Source organism: Vigna unguiculata, chromosome 2 (assembly GCF_037176805.1).
Source record: "Vigna unguiculata cultivar grain cowpea cultivar isolate G323 ecotype 2 chromosome 2, ASM3717680v1, whole genome shotgun sequence".
Lineage (NCBI taxonomy): Eukaryota > Viridiplantae > Streptophyta > Magnoliopsida > Fabales > Fabaceae > Vigna > Vigna unguiculata.
The window spans coordinates 33,457,306-33,478,332 of record NC_140793.1 but is presented as its reverse complement, the minus strand read 5'-3'; the positions used below and the strand labels follow the sequence as shown (position 1 = coordinate 33,478,332).

General features: G+C 29.0%; 1 protein-coding gene, 1 long non-coding RNA gene and 1 pseudogene across 2 annotated transcripts; 1 reads left to right on the top strand and 2 right to left on the bottom strand.

The window, feature by feature from the left end:
* Positions 1-5,873: 5,873 nt before the first annotated feature.
* LOC114173076 (bZIP transcription factor 53-like) lies at positions 5,874-6,783 on the bottom strand. Its single transcript, XM_028057294.2, has one exon. The coding sequence runs from the start codon at positions 6,745-6,747 to the stop codon at positions 6,223-6,225; it is 525 nt and encodes a 174-aa protein (XP_027913095.1). The 5' UTR covers positions 6,748-6,783; the 3' UTR covers positions 5,874-6,222.
* Positions 6,784-13,870: 7,087 nt separating this feature from the next.
* Positions 13,871-14,697, top strand: LOC114174354 (uncharacterized). The gene is made up of 2 exons (XR_003602681.2): positions 13,871-14,320; positions 14,428-14,697. It is a non-coding gene; the product is annotated as an uncharacterized LOC114174354 (long non-coding RNA).
* Positions 14,698-17,042: 2,345 nt separating this feature from the next.
* Positions 17,043-19,030, bottom strand: LOC114174248 (protein PHLOEM PROTEIN 2-LIKE A10 pseudogene; annotated as a pseudogene).
* Positions 19,031-21,027: the final 1,997 nt, after the last annotated feature.

Here is a 21,027-nt window from a genome sequence, read left to right as displayed (position 1 = left end):
AAAACATATTCAATCCTAAAATAAACAAATTTCTTCAAGTCAAAGTTTAATTAAGACAACACGTTACAATAGATAGGTTAGCCACAAACTACGGCTATAAAGATGCACCCACTTAATTGAATTAAATAGTGTAAGGACATTTTGTTTAGAAAATTTGGATGATGTAATATTGTTATTTAGTAAAAAAATTGTTTTACTAAAAGTTTAATTTTTGAAATACTATTTTCTAGTTTTTATATTTATATTTATTTTTTACGAATTATTTTTTCTATTGTGTAATCTTTTATTAATAAGATATTAAAAATTATAAAAGAATATATTTATTATTATTATTATTATATTTCATAGTATATATAATTTATTTTAATAACTATATTATTTAAACATTCATTTCATTATTTTAAAACTATATACTTCAATACATTAATATTGATATTGATAGATGGTAGTTTTTTTTATTTTTATTATTTTAAAAAATATTTCGTATTAAACTGTTATCCGAACTCTATTTCTTTCTTTATTTTAAATATTTTATATTTATATAAAAATTGCATTTCTCTTGCTTATTTTAAATCGAAGTAGAAATATTTAAATTTACAAAATATATACACAATATAAAATATCAATAATAATTAAAAATGAAATAAATATAATTTATAAATATATAAATAAAATGTTATAAAATTTTAAAAATTAATTAAAAATATATTTTATCAATAAAATAAAATTTAAACTTTGATAGAAGTTATTGCAATTGATAATTTCACACAACTCCTATAATTTAATGATGATTCATTTAATGTTTTTTCTGTCAACTCTCAGTTGTTAAATAGATTTTTCAGTTTCGAGTTAGCTGTTGGAGTAATTATTTTAGTCTCTATCTATAGAGTAGCAATAAGATCTTTGGTGCCATTACTTTGAAATCTTATGAGGTATCTATTATCCTTTGTAACCCATGGATAATCTTCCAATATACCTTCACTCCATTTTAAAGATTAAAGTTCTTAGTTTAAGGATCCAATATCCCGGGTAATCATTAAAGCAAGTTCCTCAAATTGAGGAGCAGAAGGTCTCAAATTAATAACATATGTTGTAATCATTGTTTATAGGACAAAAAATGTCTTAGAGGCTAAGGCACTTCTACCAATGGACATAACCTTATTTAATCTCATACTTTATCTATATATAGAGAGGTGAAACAATCTTATTTAAGGTAGATAGTTTATGGTGAAACAATCTTGTTAAAAAAATGTGCATGGAAGGAATATATAGTTTTTGTTCTGTTTTTCATATACTGTTCTTCAAACTTTCATCTAAAACAAAAAATAGTATAAAATGCACCCTACAAAAGTTGTCATAACATTTTACATAGATTAATTAATTTACTCTTCATTAATTATGAGAAAGTGAAGTAATGGGGTATGAGAATTGTCTTAGTAGTAGGAGAGGCATGAAGCTAAGGATACATTATTGAAAGGAAAGAAAAAAAAAGTTCTAAAATTTATTTTTTATTGAAATTCATAAATTTTATTAAATTTTTCTAATATTTTTATATCCAAAATTTAGTTAATTCGTTAATTTGATCGTTTTATAACTTTTGAATTGATTGTGTTAACATATATAACTGTCCTGTCTTAAAATATGTTGAGATATGAGAGGTTAAAATTAACATTTTAAATAATTTATTGCGAAGGACCAGATTTCTTCATTTATAATTTGTTTGCGTTGAGAAAAAAAAAAGAAAGTGGGAAAAAGAAAGAAAGAAAAGAGTGAAAATTGATCTAAATATAAACATAAACCTTTTTCTCATCTCCTATTCATTTTTGATACTACATGAATGGATCCAAACACATTTTTAATTATTTATTTTGCCAAAGAAGTTGATTGATATTTAATACATAGCCCTTTCATTAAAACATTTATATCTCCCTTAAATGTAAGTTTAAAATAATTGATATTTGTCATTATCGAACACTTTAAAGAGCTGCATGAGTTTTTCCTTTGCTTTAGAGAAAGAAAAGTTTGATAAGCGGTGCAGAATGTAATCTGGAAGTAAAGAAGAAGAACACGCAACCAAGAGAGGACAAAGATTAAGACGATGGCATGTTCAGAATATTTATTGCTGAGAGTGATTAATTCACGATTTGAAATGGCTGGAACTCATACCTAACTCCACCGATAGTGACTCACTCCATTCTAATTGAAGCAAAATGTTTCCAGGATCAGAATTTATATTTAAAATGGATTGTTTCCATTTTTAATATAGATTATGTAAGGGTTAGGTTTAGATGTGCTTTCAATTACATATACTTCTAAGTAATGTAGTCAAAGACATCAAAAGGAAAAACAAAAAACAAAAACTAACTAAAAAGTATTATATCGCATTCCACTCTCAATAATATACAATATGTATTACATTGATATATACATTGTTACATAGATGAATGATTTTTTTCACAACAAAAAATTAACATATAAATTAGAACCTTAATTGTTAATAAGACATCAAAAACCTCAATTAAATCTAAATGCATGACGAAACTTATCAGATGATGTATATTTATATCATACGTAGATAATTGTGTTGATCTATATAACTAAAACAATGCATTTAAATAATATTAATTTGCTTATAGTCATATGCATGTAACTTGAATGTAAAATTTATTTTTCTCTTGTTACTTAGAATTACAATTAATGTGGGATAATTGAATTTAATACACGAGTAAATGGGACGCAAATCGAAACGCTAAATTCATTATTAGTGAATTTCCATGAAGTGTTAAGAAATAAGAAAGACTTCTGTTGTTTCCCACGCCTCATTAACAGTTAATATTATTTTTTATATAACTAGAAAACCTTAATGTGGTGACTTTTACGAAAGCAGAAGGATATGCATGCCTTTTCTTTACATATTTTTTCTTAGTTCTTTTTACCTTTTTTTTTTTATATTATAACATATGTACTTACTTTTGGCATACCTACTCTCCATTACTATCTTCAGTAAAAAACAATTCTCGTAATTATATATATTGTTGAGAAAATTAAAGCTCGAGACATTGTTTAAAGAATCTGACCCAGTTTTCACTGACTACGTATTAATTATAATATTTGTTATTTGCATACAACTGTTTAGGAAAATTTTGGTAATTATGTTGCCTTAGAAAAATAATACCAACATTAACTATTTAGAAAAATCAGCAAAAAGTATTTCATTGCATAGGTACGTTGTACCTTATTAAAATAATTTATACTATTAGTAATAAAAAATTAAAAGAATATAAAAAATTTCAAGACAATGTTGTTAGAATAGTTGACAAATTAATTCTATTAGTGACTCATTTGAAATATTATGATGTCCCAATTGTGATTTAATAAAATTTGAAGATTTATTGGTTATTATTATGGGAAATGATAATAAAATAAAATAAACTAAAATAAAATAAACACCAACTCGATGGACGTTGGTTTATAAAAGGGATTGTGGTCCTATCTCTGGCCATAAGGTTTTTTTCACAGTAACCCATCAAAAACATATGAGAAGAGAAAGAAAGACAAAGAAATAGTTTGGAAAACGGTGGTCGAAGAGTATACAAAATTATAAATTAAAGAATGTATATTCACATGATCTCTCATGGATCAAGGTTAGTGCGTGCTCTATTATGTTTTTTGATCGTGTGAGAATCATCAATCTTAACGACCCTTAATTAATTTTACAAATTATAGACTTTCTTTCTTCTTTAAATGTTATTTAATTTTTTTTTATCTTTATTTAATATAGAATTTAAACTCATTTGAATATCTTACACTATTTAGATTTGAATATCCTACACTATTTAGAGATCAATATGCTTATTATTTGTACTCATACCAGTTCATCATCACATCACCTGAGTTAAACAATACTCAATTTGTTGAAAATTTAAGTGTGAGTCTAAATCCCAAATAAGTAAAAATAAGAAAGTTGAGCATCATATAAGAATAAAGATCCATAAACTTCTCGTCTTAAGGTTTTGGGTTGAGGATAATGTCAATTCCTTATGTATGAGTTAGATTCATATCTTATTGATGTTGTATCTTCCTATCATCTCTTGAAAGACCCAACGCAATGAATGGAAGATGGTTATTTCAAATCTATATTGTAATTTCCGAAATTAAATTAATTTTAATTGCCATTATTTTGGACAACTATTACGTCTATCTTTTATTGTAGCCAATCTAGATGCACATATTTACTTAAGCCAACTTTTGATCTGTTTTTATTCAATTAAAAAGAAGAAAGGTAAAACAACTCCCCAAGTTTTTTACAATTATAACCAATCAAATGCAGCAGTTGTGACGAAATACGTATCACTTAAGGATGTTCACACTCTCCTTCCTACAAAATATACCTCAGAATATTCATTTTCCACACCTCTGAAATCGAAATGTTATGCGAAACTAAAGTAGTGAAAGAGATATATAACGTTATTATACGTGTAATTAATCATATATTATACTTAATTTCTTGCAAGACAATCAAGTTAATTAGGTGTAGAGATGCTCTTTGTTTATTTTCATTTAAAAAGACTGTTTATTGATTAGTGATTTTATTTACTACGTCTCTGATTATATAGCTCGGACCCCTCACGTTTAAAATAAATTACTTTAAAGTCATGCACCTATCACTTTATAATATATTAGTATTACTTGTTTCTTTATTAATTGATCTCAATCGAAACCAATCACCTATATTAAAGATAAAGAGGGATGAAGTTTTTACTTTTGCTTGATTAAAGGGGTGACGTACTAGGTTTTCATGAATAGTATATATAGACATATTTTTATTTTTTATAATTGTATGTATAATTAAGACAAATACACAAAGTTAATAATATTTAAGTTTATATACAAAAACATGGAGTTCATTTCTATATATAATCCACTGTACCATTACAAAAGGGATAGCCATATTGAATATTTTTTATCTAATAATTAGTCTAATTTCAGACTTAGCACGAAGAATAATATATCATAAAAATAATCTACAAATTTATTATTTTAAGGTTTTTAATTAAAAAAGTGGATGGCTTTATAATTATGGAGATGTTTAAGATGACCAATATATATGAAACAAACATAAACACGTTTATTTAAATTTCTGAGTTAAATGTGTCGTCAAATCCATTATATGGATTGCTTTGTGATTCTTCATATTCAAATTCGAATTTATTAAATTAGATACCAACTATAGTTTGCATGAGAGTCCAACACAAGATAAATCCAAATATTAAAAATAATATTAGCCGTCGTATAATATGTACACGTTCACTTCAACAGGAAAACAGTAGAGATTAGGGAAAGTATTTGGACATAAAGAAACGTTTAATTGAACATTGCTTGACAAGCAATATTGGCACCTACTGTTTTGCATGACAGCTATTAGAATTGAGTTATAGAGCAATGACATAAACATTATTATAATTCATAATATATATATATATATATATATATATATATATATATATATATATTAAATACTTAATTAATAATTACCACTCACTTTCATTTTTTTATTCCATTATATCACCAATTATAAATGATTTAGTTCGAGCATTCATGCAGCGCACGTCAGATCTATGTTGATTTGATCTGAGTGTGCGTATTTTTAAGGCATTGGACTCGAATTGGGTCAATATTATGTCATCTGATTTTCTGTTTTTATTTTTTCCCTTTTACTCTCGGCTTAGCTGTCATTTTGATTCTTATTGCTATGATTTGGTCTCCGCACCACAACCTTGCGTTAACGACATTGTTTGTAACTCAACAAAGTGAACAAATGAATGTATAATAAGACAATATAAATATATGTATACACATAAATATGCATAGTAATTTTTATGACGGCACTATTTTTTTTTTCTCTTCGTCACAATAATTCTTTTAATTAAAGATTATTCATTTCTTATTAACATTTGATCAGCAAACAACCACAAAAAGCTACATTCACACTAGAATAACTAAAACACTAAGTAATACTTTACATAGTAATAACTAATAACCCTTCTGGTTTTGAAAAAAAATAACATGTATTTTCCAAAACCGTAACCGTGTTTCCAAAAAAAGAACCGGTACCACCCACCCTACTTCACCTTTAACTGCTCTAAATATTAACCGTCTTTAGTTACTTAAGGAACGCTGAATTATGATTAGTAGTTTATGTGGTTAATGGTGATCAAAGCTTTATTCTGCCATGACAATATTGCACGGCCATGCAGTGGAAAATGGTTGCAATTGTCGGAAAAGCAAAATTTGATTTATGTCGGCCAGTTTTTGGCGGAGCAGGGTTCGTTCGGACCGGAGCCACTCGTTTTCGGTTCGTAGACGGTTACAGTGGTGAAGGAGGAACTGAAACCCGTTGTTCAGTTCCCGGTTTTCAACGCGAAACAGGTTCGTCTGGTTCCGTAAGTTCTCTAGGTGTCTCTGTTTACGCATGCGTGACCTTCGGGCCGAATCCCGGTTCGATATCATCCTCCTGCGTTTTCGCTCCTCCGTGAGGGACACAACGCGGTTCGACTGGTCCGAGGCCGGTTTTTGGTCGGCAGGGGTTGGGTTGGGGTCGTCCGAAGCGGAACTGGAGGTGACGGGGTTGGGGCTAGTGGGCTTGAAGCTAAAAAACTCAGGCCCATCCCAGGGCCCGAGAGCATAGTCGAAGGCTGGGAATGCATTTCCCAGCAGAGAATCGGAAGAGGGAAGAGCAGAAAGCATGGGTGGAAACTAGGGATGGGGAAAGGGAGGAGGGAGAAAGGGAAGAAACGCAGCTTAGGGCGGTCGTATTTAAGGAGATGCGGTAGGGCTAAAACCGCGTAATTGGTTAGGGTTAAGAGGGTATTATGGGGAAAATGGTGTTGAAAACCTATGTTGTACATGGGATGGCTTTTGAGTCAGTGAGCACTAGGGTGGTGGAATTACTTTTTTATTCGGTGACCTCAGCTAGTGGGTCCCTTCATTTTAAGCTTACGGGCGAAGGTAAAATTACGAGGCGGGGTCCACGCTTGACACGTGTGGGAGTGTGTCTATGAATGTCCAATGATTGGGAGTATATGTTGATGACGTTGATCCCCCATTGCAACCCAAACCAGAGCTATAGCAGTAGCGGGTGTATCAACTCACTGCACTTGTGCTCCACTTAAACCATCTCATTTTTTTCATTCATTGACATCATAGTGAAAGCTCCTGTTACCACTAATTAAACACACAAGTGGCTGGATTTGGTCCTAGCTCATCTTAATTATTTATTATTACGTGTAGGATTAGTGTATCTCTGTGTATGATTAATGTAATAGTATATGGTTTTATCTTTAAGTTAAGCTATTTTATCAGCTATATCCATCTCCCACTATGTTGAAGGCGGAAAAATTGTTAACTGCAATTGTGAAATTAATTAGTACATGTTATACTTATGATAGAACAGGATAAGATATGGATAATATGTTAGTAGTTTTTAACTATTAAATCATGTGTATGATATTTGCGTTGCAACATACACCTGTACGTGGTACCATACGTACGTATTGTATTTGGAAATGGCCGAGTAGCTACGTATGTGTATTGTCCGGAGTATATATAATATATATATATATATATATATATATATATATATATATATATATATATATATATATATATATATAATGGCAGTTAAAGTCTGAGGTAGGAGAATCTCTAGGTTGCTAGAATCAAAATAGGAGTTGGAAACTAAATATATTTTGAAAGAGATATATAAATAATTAACGTAGTTAAAAGTTAAAAAGTCACCTTCAATTGCTATTTAAATAGCTTTTTAAAATTTTTGTAACATAATGAGATTATAGCTTATTAATTATATATTTTTTTGTTTATTTTTTTTATAAACTGATTAAATCAATATAATAAAGGGAAACAGACCTGTGAATCTATATGATTCAAATTAACCTTTGTTACAGTTAAGTCCAATAGGCCTCTCTTAGACCAGGCTACTTAAGGATGCCACTATCCTGTGTGATTATGTTTGGTGACTTTAAACTTCACTTTGGAACATCAAGATATTGTGCCTTACACATGTTTTTATATGTTTGGTTGTCTCAAGGAACCATTTTATCGTTAACATTATTCCCTAAATAGAGTTTATTTTGGAAGCAGAGATTGACTCATTTTACATTTTTTTTTTATAAAAGTTTGGATTTTAATAATTAACCATCTATATTACTCTTTTACAAATTTGTATATGCAGTCAATGTTATCCCTTTAATAAATTTGAGACCCTTTTGAGCCACTACACAATTAAAGTATTCTTGATTAGCTTTATCCGAACAATTTTCATTTCATTAAACATACTTTTGGACAAGAAATATCCAAATATAAACTGTGTTCTACTAACTTTTTTCTGGACAAGATTAAGTTCTCATCATACTTTTAACTCAAACTTTCGTTCCTCAACTTTAAATCAAACATTAGAAACATAGGAGAGTATAATTTGCTAAACTCCCCTTAACCAATTTATGTTATTACCTTAAATATTATTATTTTGCATATTACTAAGACATATTTCTTTTTCAGGTAAAACCTCAGTTGAATTTAAAGTTTTTGTTTTTAGTAATACGAGTTCAACTAAGTTTTTTGTCGTTCCAAAGGAAAAACAAGGATACCTAATATACCATTATCTTTTTATTTATTATTGTAAGATGCACTTACTCCACTTTTTGTGCATAAAAGCTGATATACTTTTGTTTATCTTACATAAACCTCTTTTTTTTTTTTTCAGACACCTTTAATTATGTAAGATTAAGCTTTGCTTCAATTGATGTTATCTTTTTGATAAATTCTATTTTTACAAATCTAAATTCTTCTCTATGTACATAAAGAAACACAACATATACGGAGTCAAAATTTGATCTATTGATCAATTTCCTCTTCCTTCTATTTTTCACTATCATTAATGGAATTTTTCATATTTGATCGACTTTCTAGTGATTTATATGTGGATTTTGTATAGGTCCAAAAAAAATTCCCACAAAAAGGTCTAGAAAATATGAAAAATGTATTTGCGCGTCAATGTGAAACATCGTATATATAAAACTGTTTCATGCGGAACGAGGAAAGGAAACAGAGCGTTGTTGAGATTGTGGTGAGTTAAAGACTTTAAATATACAGTGTAACAATTTTGAGGAATGTTCTGAAATGATTATTACAAAGCATTAGAATTGAAAGAACCAGGCACCATGGTTGTTAAAGAAAATGAAGCAAGGTTGAAGAGTCTTGGGTCACATGTGGGTGGCTTTATTTTGAGGGTAGAAGTACAATGATTGGTGAAAATTATGGTAAAAGGAGGAACGCGGTAAGCAAAACCATGTGAACAGGAAGGAGATAAAAAGTGAGGAAGAGAGAAAAAAGCAACAAGATATTTGGATGCAAAAAAGTAAAATTGTGAAGAAAGAGATTTGCAAGGGGTTACTTTAGGTACCTCTATTTTGCTTTTGGCTAGGTAGTCTGGTCCTATTATGTTGAAGGAAACATGAAGCACGAGTTTATTATTGAAATCGCCTTATTCACGTGGATGGACATGGGTTTCCTTTAACACACACTCAATTACGTAACCATCGCCTAATTCATTTAGATACGAATCATACCCAGTGTCACTTTCTTTACTTTATAAGCCAAAATTAAAAACCCAACCGCTTCATTTTCTTTCGAATTCATCCAACTTGGGCCTCCATTTTTGTTTCCATCTTTAAACTTAAGTTGGGCCTCCATTTTTGTCTTTTTTTCCGTCGCCTTTGTAAACCAGGCTAAACAAAAAACTCTTTCTATGTAACCACATAGTACTTGACCCAGCTAACGTTGACTAGCAATACAAATATTATAACTAACCAAAACACACTAAAGAAAGAAAGAGGAAAAACCAACAAAACCTAGTAGATAAGATAACAGTGCGATCTTGTGTGAAAAGAGGTTTAGCATGTTTGACTCTCTGTTGAAGAGTTTGTTTTGTAGATTACATACAGCTTTAATTAAACTTTGCCGAAAGCTGCATCCTTAATTTGACATAAGATATAACACTGACACTGAATGTGGATTTCGAGTTTTAGATCCTCACGCCGCTGGAATAGATTCTTGTTTTTTTTTTTTTTCTCTTTCTTGTTTTTGGTACAAATATATTTTGACATAATTTCTTAAATGAATTATTCATTTTTACTAATGGCGACAGAAAATTTTGTTATATATGCATGAAAGAATTTGCAATTATTGATTAAACCAATTAAGAAGCTCAGTTTTAGGAAGGAAAAAGTGGCTAAAATTGAGCTTGAAGAGATGCATAAAGACAACATTTGTGATATAGACATAGATTAATTGTCCTTTGGAGATGATTTATGTACATGATTTTGTTGTTGATGGAGTGTTAGGGATCATATTCCACTTTCAGTAATCCTGTCTAGTTTGTCAAGATTCATGAATTAGAAATCCTAGGCTTGACAACTCATCGTCACACGGGGACACATGTTATGTATAATACAACAAAGGTTACCTAGTTTTGTAAGTTCGTCTACTCATTAGATAATTTTTTTCTTCTGAAAATATATTTGTCTAAATAATACAACAAAGGATACTTATGAAAATTAAATTATGATAATATTAGAGGTGGTAAAATGTGTTAAACCCATAAGTGAAACTGGTTTATATATTTGAGTTGAAAAAAAGTTAGTTTTTTAAATATAGGTTAAGCTTACCATATTTTACTTAATTCTTATATTCAATGAGTTCGAGTTTGATATTTTTAAATATTATAACATTATTCAATATTATTTGACTAGGTTAGATGTTTAAGTTATGTATTTGTATTATTATATACAGATTAATATTTTAATTTTCAACTATAATTTTTTTATAATAATGTATGGTAAAATAATTATAGTACTATAAATGTATAAATCGACCCATTTTAATTGTACTGCAACAAAATAAATTAGAAGAATAAAATATCACCTTAATCAAATTGACTATAAATTTGATTAAACTAACATACTTTTTAACTCGCTTATTAAACACTCTAGATAAATGTGCATTAAAAAAAATATTGTCTAAATGTCATTTTTGATTTTTCCATTATTTACTTCAATTTGCTGTCGATTAAAAAAAGTTCATTTTATTTTTAAATTTTTAAAATAAGGTTATTATAGATTTTATCTAATTGAAAATGATATTATCAGGGTTGTGAACAATATAATCATTCATTTAACAGTTTTCACTACATTTATTATTTTTAAACTTAAAATTTAAATCTACTTTTTGACATTTGGAGTTTTATGAATATATAATTTTAATTCTTCTTAAATTATATTAAATATTTTTTTTCTTAATTCTTTAATAAAAATTAAAATTGTTTTCTTCTCGAAATTATGATTTAAGTTAATATTTTAACTTTCGAAACGTGTAGATTTAATTTTTTGTTAAATAATAAGTTTAATAAAATTTAATTCAAAATTTCAAAAAAATACTATTGTCAATCTTCACTAAAATATAAAGATCCAAAAATATATTTAGCCATAACTGTTAGTAGTAAAGTTAATTCTATTTTTTAAAATTAAAGTATTTTATTAATATATAACTTTAAAAAAAAAGAACTGCTGTATATTTCTATCTGATTATAATCTCACTTACTATATTAATAAGTAATGGGGCATTAAAGTGACTTAATTTTAAAATTTGGAGGACCAAATCTACAATTAAAATTTTAGATGCTATAATTGCTTATTCACAAAACTACAATAAATCCAACGGAAAGAAAACTATATTCCAATAAAAAAATGCAATTTTAAAAGTAATGACATTTTCAGGGCGTTATAATTATTATTTTAAAATTAAAATTATATCAAAAATTTTAGCTTATAAAAATTGGATATTTGAAAGTAATTTTACAATAAAGACTTATAATTTATAACTTTTTGCAAATATATATTATTTTGAAAGCTATCATAAATTAATTTACCTTTTCAGATTGTAAAATTTTAGCAAATTATAACATATAGGACATTTTAAATTATTATATCTTGAATTCATTCAATTTTATTATATAACAATTTAATCCTTTTTATTCATGTATAATGTCATTTACCTTAATATTTTATTTTCAATAAAGTGTATGAAATAAGTTGCATAACTAATAGAGATGGAAATACTCTTGGATTTAGTGTGGTAAAGATTAATGCTGCAACTAACGTGATTTAAGTAACTTTTACATTATAGTATTTTCTTTTATATAAATCCTATTTTTAAGCCTATAAGATGATTATTTATAAAATAACACTATTAAAAATTCTCGTATTATATGAGAATTTCGTTTTTCTGCTGTTTTGTTTTTTAAATTTTAATTGACAGATAATTCATCTATAGATAATTATTTTCTACAAAATTATAAAATTCGTAGATATTTTTTACAAAATTTGTTGTGAAAAGTGTTTTATATAAAATATTTTACAAAAAAATTGACAATAATTTTCTACATTTTTTTATAACAAAATTTATAAATATTTCTTAAAAACAAAATTTCAAAATAAAATTGATAAAAAATATTTTTTTTTTTTTTGTAGTAAAATGTTCATCATCTGAAAATACAAATTAAAAATTACAGACAATTTCTTATTTGCCAATTATGAGTTCAAGCAATATTTTTAATATAACTTAGCATACATGTACCTGTGGATACATTCTACACGTGGTTGGTCAAAATAGTTTTTAGATGTTGAAATAATTATTTAAATGTCTAACACATTTGCTATGCATGAAATTGAATAAAGCTTATAACATTATGGAAAAAGTATATTTATTCTAATTTATAACATTGTTAAAAGAATAACATAGGACACATGTAGATCTTCCGAACATAAGTTAATCCGATTCATATAAAATTACGATTTACATAAAATGTTACCTATTTTATTTCTTAATCACAACTAGAAAGTAATATGATAAAAATAACAAGTGAAGATCAAATAATCAACATGTATAATTATACGAGTAAATAAATAAATGAGTTAAACCTTTAAATTATTTAAATATTATTAAAAAATATTATATTATTAAGAGTTAAATATGTTTTTGGTCTTTTAATTTTCAGGTGAATTTTGGAATTAATGTATTTCGAAACTTTAAACCAATTTAGTATTTTATTTTTTGAAATACGTAGATTTAGTCATTTTATTCAAATTTTGTTAGGTTTATTTGTTGTTTCGTATGCATTTCAGATTTGTATTTGAGTTATTTATACTGTTTGACATTTTTTTCTTTAATGTTAAGTCAAATATTATTATGAAACGCGTTTGAAATGTCAAATAAACTGAACAAAATTTGATTAAAATGAATAAATTCATGTATTTTAAAAAATGAAAGATTAAATTGGTCTAAAATTTTGAAATGGACTAATTTCAAAATTTACTGAAAGTTAAGAGACCAAAAACATATTTAATTCTATTATTAAAATACATAATTAGAAAACATTATAATAAAATGTAAATAAAAAAGTATTACCATCAGTACAGTTTAAGTCAAACCATCTTCAGTCTAGTTTGGACCTTCTTAATTCTTGGATCAAATAAGTTAGGTTAAACTCAATTCACATTAATAATATTATTTTTTCGTTGAAAATATTATTTACATCCTCAACCCACAGTTATGCAAAATGAGGTAGTAAGTAATAACAAACAAGTTATACAGAAGAAAATGTAAAATAGTTCACAATGTTCCTTTGTTTCTGCCACCCTTTCCCTCTAAATCTAAAACACAGAGACAAAGAAGTAATCCTATAAATAACAAAAAATCCTGCTTTTAGTTATCAAGTGCAGAATTTCCAAGTATTCGAATCTTTCTTTTCTTGTTTTGCTTTTTTGGTTCATTATCTGTGGTTGTGCCTGTCTTTTGGTTCTGCTCAAAATTTCCCCACTATGATATGACCGTTTATTTTTTTTTCTTAAACAACGAAAAAGAAGAATACTTTTTTTGGATTCTTTTTGGTCCTAGAGAATTTTTTTGCCACCCCATTAAATAAATTCTGTCTTCACCTTTCAAAGTTCACACCTTCCTTTGACACCTCTTATCCCTATAAAATCACACCCACCATAAATTCAACACACACAAAAACACTCTCTCCCTTCTTTCTCTTTCATTTTTCAGTTTTCTTCTCTAACACAAACCAAATATGAGAAAGATCACAGCCCTGTTGTTCATCACTCTGTTACTCAGCTTCATCGTCACCCATGCTGCGGCACGCCCTAAATCATTTTTTCGCAGGGGAGGCTCACTGAATCCGGTTCGTTGCGTTTAATGATGTTCTTGTTGGCTTTTACATTAGTTTTTTCTTTTATTCTCAGTAGATATTTTGTAAGGTTCTGATTCATATATTTCTCGCACGCGTAGGATTTTCTGGGAGAAGATAGTTGTTACGGCATTGACGAGGATGAATGTTTGAAGAGGAGAGCACTTGCGGCAAACCTAGATTATATTTATACCCAAGACGATAATAATTAATGTTAATTGTTTGGTATTATATATATTAGATGTTGATAACCGTTTGCTTTCTTTCATTTAATGTTTTACATATATCATGTTATTTTGCTATATGCTACTATTTGGACTTGCACTATCATCTAAGTGTGATGTTTATGAATGAATAATTTATTAGGGGGATTTTTGCATAGCAGTTTACTCTAAGAAAATTTAGTCTAGATTTTTTGTATATTTGGTAACTGATTTTCTCTTTCATAGTTTATTAAATCTGTATTAAATTATTCAGATGCAAAAGCTAATTAGGTGGTTAATTCTATATTGAAATGATGAGTGTGGATATGATAGTTTTGTTTAATGCATGAACCCAGTTGAGAACTTTGATAAATGAATTGACTGAAGATGCGAAGAAATAGAAAGTGACGTAGTTGTTGACTTGAGTGTAGGAATAAGCATAAGTTTGAATTTAATGGAAGTTATTAATCTTTTGTGATAGTGTGTCTGTTCATTGTTGAAGAGAGTGATAGTGCATATGGTATTTAAAACTGGCATCGAAGAAATAAATTGATATTTAAAGTAGCCTTTATGTATGTTGCAGGCATTAACTTCCCATTATTCTTCAATACTTATTCAGTCGTCTTCTCAACTACTCTAAATAAATCTACTCGAGAATCCATTCCCTGACTCACAAACTAAGTACATAATAATTTTTTAATCAAATAATTTATTTTATTTTCCTTTAATTTTCATTTTTAGTAAATATTCTTTTTTATTTTAATGTTTGATAATGTCAATACAACTAAGTTAACAATTCTGATTATATATACTGTATGTGAGGACATAATCACTTCTAGAGATAATGATAAGCGCTAAAAGCAAAAGAAAAATTAAGAAGGGCGAACATAAAGAAAAAATACTTTTAAATTTTATCATCATACTTGTCTTAATGAATTTAGTTTCATGTATAAATTTCACTTTCCTCATACATTTGGAAATTTTACGTATATCCTGATTTTTGTTTTGATTAACAATAAAATTTGTATATCTGGTTTATTGATATCCCTTAAGTGATAATTTGTCCCTTAATTAACGAATAAGTGGCAGAGTAAAACTGTGTATTCTTCTTTTCTTTGCGTTTAATCCCTAAAAAGTGTTACATTTTTTCTTTTAATCCTTAATAAATCTATTTTCCCACGTTGACATCCCATAAGATATTTAAAGCAGTGAGAGAAGGGTGGTAGTAACCAACGAGAATGGTTTGTAACCATTAGGCCCAAACATTAGGCCCAACCATCTCAATCCAAAAAAATATCTGATTTTGAAGGGTTGGGGCAATTTTGCACCGCTATCACGTTACCATTGTCGGCGAGGACCGGTGTGTTGGGATCAGCAGTTTTTGTTTGGATTGAGATGCTATGAGAAGGGAAGAAGAAAAGGGCTACAAAATAAAATTGTTTAAATATAAAAAACAATTGGAAATTTTGTAATTGATTTAATATGAAAAAATAAAAATTAGTTATATTTGTATAGGTAAAACCTAAACGATGTCAAATGATATCACTTTTGTACACATATATAACTTCGTAAAATCTTAGCTGTAGGCCTTTTAAAAAATAAAAATCTTATTAAATTAATTATAAAATTGTGAAAATAAAATTTAATTCAATTATTATGAATGATTATTAATTTTTACAATAAATAGTTTTATTTGTAAAATGATTTATTTTTAAATTTATTTTAGACCTCCTAAAATTTAATTCATTGATTTTGGAATGCAAAGAGCTCTGAGAACCAATGAGATGGTCTGAACTTGGGTAAATCACACTGTGTTCTATCACTAGCATTTGAGTATGAATACTGATATCCCAGTAACGTTGTCCTTCAATCTTCCATTCATCATGCTAAAGTTAGATCTAAAAGAACAAAGCACCCGGAATCCCCCGTTCTTAAAAGAAAAATTTATCTGATAACCCTAGTTCAGCTGATTCATATAAACAAAATAAAGTAATAACTAACTAACGTGTTGATTTTACACTTCACATACCGAAATCCTTTGTATAATCTCGATTACAACTTCTGATATAGCTTTTCTGATTGTATAACTAACTACCACATCTTTACAATTCCTATCATAATGTGTTGCATGACTCGTCAATAAAAGTTAGTTTTATCTGTTTGAAATGCTGACTAGTGTGAAACTAGCAAACTGAATATTAAACGTGTATAAGTGCAATTGCCTCTGACATTGCCAGCCAGATATCAAAAATCCACTTCCATTGATGATGAAATGAATAATTCAAAAACGAAGGACGTTCAAAGAATTTACGAGTACATGTAGGGTATATCAGTTGGAAATGCACTTTAAGCACAACCAATGCCAAAATTTCTATAAACACAGTTGGGCAGATTAAGAAGTGTAACAGTAATAACTAATAGCAATTGCAGAATACGAAATGCCATCAGCTTTGGCTCTGCTCCTCCAACAGCAGATTAAAAACATTATCCAACCACACTAAGTTAACAAGGCATTAGAAGAAAGTGGTTATATCCAAAAGAGAACATGAAACAGAGTTGTCATATCCAAAAAGGGAGCGGGTGGCAGAGTTCAAATGACCCCGAGGATGCACCCTGGCTTATACAAAATATCATATCACCATAGTATACAGAAGGATGTATTTAGAACAAGGTTCCAAGTCAAGAATACATCTAATCATGATTGATACACCCTAAACAAATAGTACTGCCGGTTGATGAATGCTTTCTATGAGAGAGCTGTAAGAGAAAACGTACCTTGTATGATCACTGTACATTTATAATATTAAAGATTTACAGAGTTAATCCATGTATGGTATATAGAGATTATGATACCGCTGCAAGCCCAAAGAAGCAGCATTTCCAGAAAAATTTATAGTTTAGTTACCAATCACATCTATTTGGTGAATGAAAAGTAATAAGAACAATTACTTAAGCAGCCACCAGAGCCCAGCCTCCACCCATTATGTGCAGATACAACGAGAGACATATAGTCACAATGACGGAAGACTTCGCTGCAAGATATCTCACAATCTCAAGCACTGACTCTTGAGCAACATGAGCACATCTCCTCACAGAAGCACAAAATGTCTGCAAAACAAACTCCATGAAAGACCTAACAGTCTCAAACGTCACCCTTCCAGTCAGGTCAAGAACAAGCCTCCTATTACTGGGAACCGCCAATGTTGACGAAATTTTGCTCACCCACCCACTCTTATTTTCTTCATCATAAACATCATCAACCTTAGATTCAACCTTCGATTCAATGGACGACATTTCTCCACCCAAGTCCTCATTTATCAGAGTTTCTCCAATAGCCAAATATGAACCTGAAGCTGCTGAACCAACATCTGCATTTGGACTTGTTAACACTTTGTGAGACGTCTTGATGAGAGTCTCCACGGCACCATTACAAACAGAAACCAAGATTTCCCTCACATTGGTCTCATGCTTCGGGTTAGTTAAGCCAGCAAAGAAATCGTCGTAGGTGTTGATATGCATGGTCTTATCAAGATAAACCGCAACCGCGGTGCTCACAAACAATTGCACACAATTCCCAATCAGTTCCCCACACCTATCACCACAAACTACATCCACCCAAGCAAGAACAGGATCCGAATTGGATCCAACATGTGTGACACCACTAGTCTCATCGCCGGAGTTCGATTCTCCACCTAAGTGGTCACGTTGATCCGAATAAAACCCAAGAACCAGGTTCCTAGCAAAACTTCCAAGAACTACAGAAGCAAAACCAGACCCAGCCGGTGTAAGCATTTTGTCAAGCACCCGGTCCACGGCCGTTGAACCGGATTGCTCACCACCAGTCCGGTCCATAGATTGATAACCGCGCAGGACTCCGACGGTGACAGCACTGGTGACGCTAACCAAGGACTCCGACAATTGTTGAGAGCGACCAATCTTGGAAAGTTGCTTCAAGCTATTGGGGATTTGATCTGAATCGGACTGCAGAAAATCTTTGACGTCTCTGGATACGATTCCGATGGTATCTGCAGATTCGGACACGGCTTCCGCTACGGAAACCAATGCACCCACAAGCTTGGAAAGCCTCTGTCTCTTACGAACCACAGAAGGCGCATGATAGAACTTGTAAGCGCTGAACCCACCCAACCCAACAGCACACAGAATGAAAATCCATTTCTTTCTTCTACGGACGTAATCAAAACCAAAACCCTGACCAACTAACTGCACTTCCATTAATCCCACTTACGGATATTTAAACTCGCCAATTTATTATTACGATTCGTTGCTGACCCAAACCAAACGATGTTAAATAGATAGAGAAAAAAAGAGAGACAGACCTTGGAGAAGGTTGTGAGGTCAAAAATTGAGGGTTTGCGCTGGAGTTTAAGCTGTTTGCTATTACTTGTTTTTGGTGGAAGCAATAGCCCCAACCGTCATCTTCAATTCAGCCGTCACGCCACAAGCAAATCACAACCACCACTAATTTTTTTCATTTTTTTTTTTTGGAGATATATTCTCTTATGGGCTGGTCTTTGTGGACGCTTCTCTGTTTTGGATATAGCCCGAGTGTCATTACAGATAACGATACTAATATGCAAACTATCTGCAACAAAAAAAAGGAAAAAAAAATAGCAGATATATGTAGAAGATTTAACATTCAAGGTTGGCCTAGGGCTGCTGACTTGTTAAAATCTAAAAAGTGAAAATGGAAAAGAGAGAAATAAAAAAAAGGGTTAAACAGAATGGAATTACTAGTAACACAATTGTGATATAAAAAATAAAATGAAAATTAGAGAATGAAGATATTAATAAGTTACATTTTCTAATTTTACCTGTGGTACAGAAATTTTAAAATTTAATTTAATTCTCACTCTGATTTTTTATGAGATCAATTCATTATGCTTTAAGATTAAGGTAAATTTAGCATTATATTTGTTTTAGTATTTGTTTACAAAATTACTCTTTGCAATATGTAGACAATTCTCAAATTCCCTATTGTTTATAAGTCTTCTGGTTTTTCTTATCATTGGGATATATAGACAACAGTAGTCAAATATGTTTAACAAATTATTCTTAGTGTAAAATATAAGAAAAATAAATATCATACTGTATATAAGTTGTGTAATTGTTTATCTAGAATTTGGTTTGATGCTTGTTTAATTTTTTATTTTTAAATGAATCAAATAAATTTGATGTGAATTTTTGTAGTAGGGTTAGTAAATAAATTGTTTTTCAATCTAAATTATAATATTTTAATTCAGGATTCAATGATTAACAAAGAGTTTATTTGTAAACCATTTATATCTTGAACTAATTTTATGAATACGTGAACATTAATTAAGATTTTTTTTTCAATGATTAGATTTTTAGAAAGATTTAAACTTGAAATAAGAATTTACTTTCAACAACCGTGTTATTTGAAAACTAAAAGTGTAAATTGGCATGGAAACAAATAAACTAAAACGGTAAATGCAAAAAACGTAAAAAGGCTAGAAAATAAATAAGAAAGAATAAAATAAAAATTAGTAAAAAAAAATCAACTAAAACAATGACTCAAATTTGTTACAATCATCATTAGTGGGTTTATCTTTATCGTGTTGGATGCATTCTCATAGTATTTTTGTTGTAAATATCATTTGTTACAATTTTTTTTAGACACAAATAACCTACTTACATTTTTTACCCTTTTTTCTATAATCATGCCAAAATAAAATAAAATAAAATATATAATAATGAGAATAATTTTCTAAAAATCATTGACGTTGCATAAATTATGCCTATTAAACCATATTTCCTGTTTCCAACAGTTCTTACTTAATATCCCTAACTTCTCCTTCAATCTTGTCTTACGAGTGCCCCCTCTCTATTGTTCTTTCAATATCATCCCTAAATTCTTCCCTGACCATTTTTCTATATTATATATAATCAACTCTTGATTAATCTTTTTCTTCGATTTCTTTATCTTCTTTTATTTCTTTACGTCCTTCTATTTCTCTACTTCGATCCACTCATTTCTTTCCTTCGATTATATATATATCCTTGCATAATAATTATTGCTAAAAGTGATATAATAACGTATTATACAAATCCTAATACAATATTTGAGTATTACTTCCATTGTATTAACAATTTATGTCGCAAGTTGTAAAAGTAGTATTTATTTTTTAGAGATTCTAATATTTTTATTATATTAGTTTGAGTTTATAAAAATATAATTATAATTTAATATAAATATTTTATTTTATAAAATTAAATATTAGTATTTTAATTGTTTTATGATGAGAATATATTTAAATGATTTGTGTATATCATGATTGATTCAAACAAAAATAAAGAGTCTAAATGCAGTTTTAAATGAAACATTAATTAGATAATTAAAAAAATTGTATAGTTTCTACATATATCATAGTACTAAATTAGAAATTTCTTCTTCATGTATAACTTAAGGTTTTATTTGAAGATTTGGTAATCAATAATATATTTAGTCATTATTTTTTA

What these genes read in the sequence shown, in the direction of transcription:
- LOC114173076 (XM_028057294.2), bottom strand. Translation starts at nt 6,747, where the DNA reads ATGCTTTCTGCTCTTCCCTCTTCCGATTCTCTGCTGGGAAATGCATTC.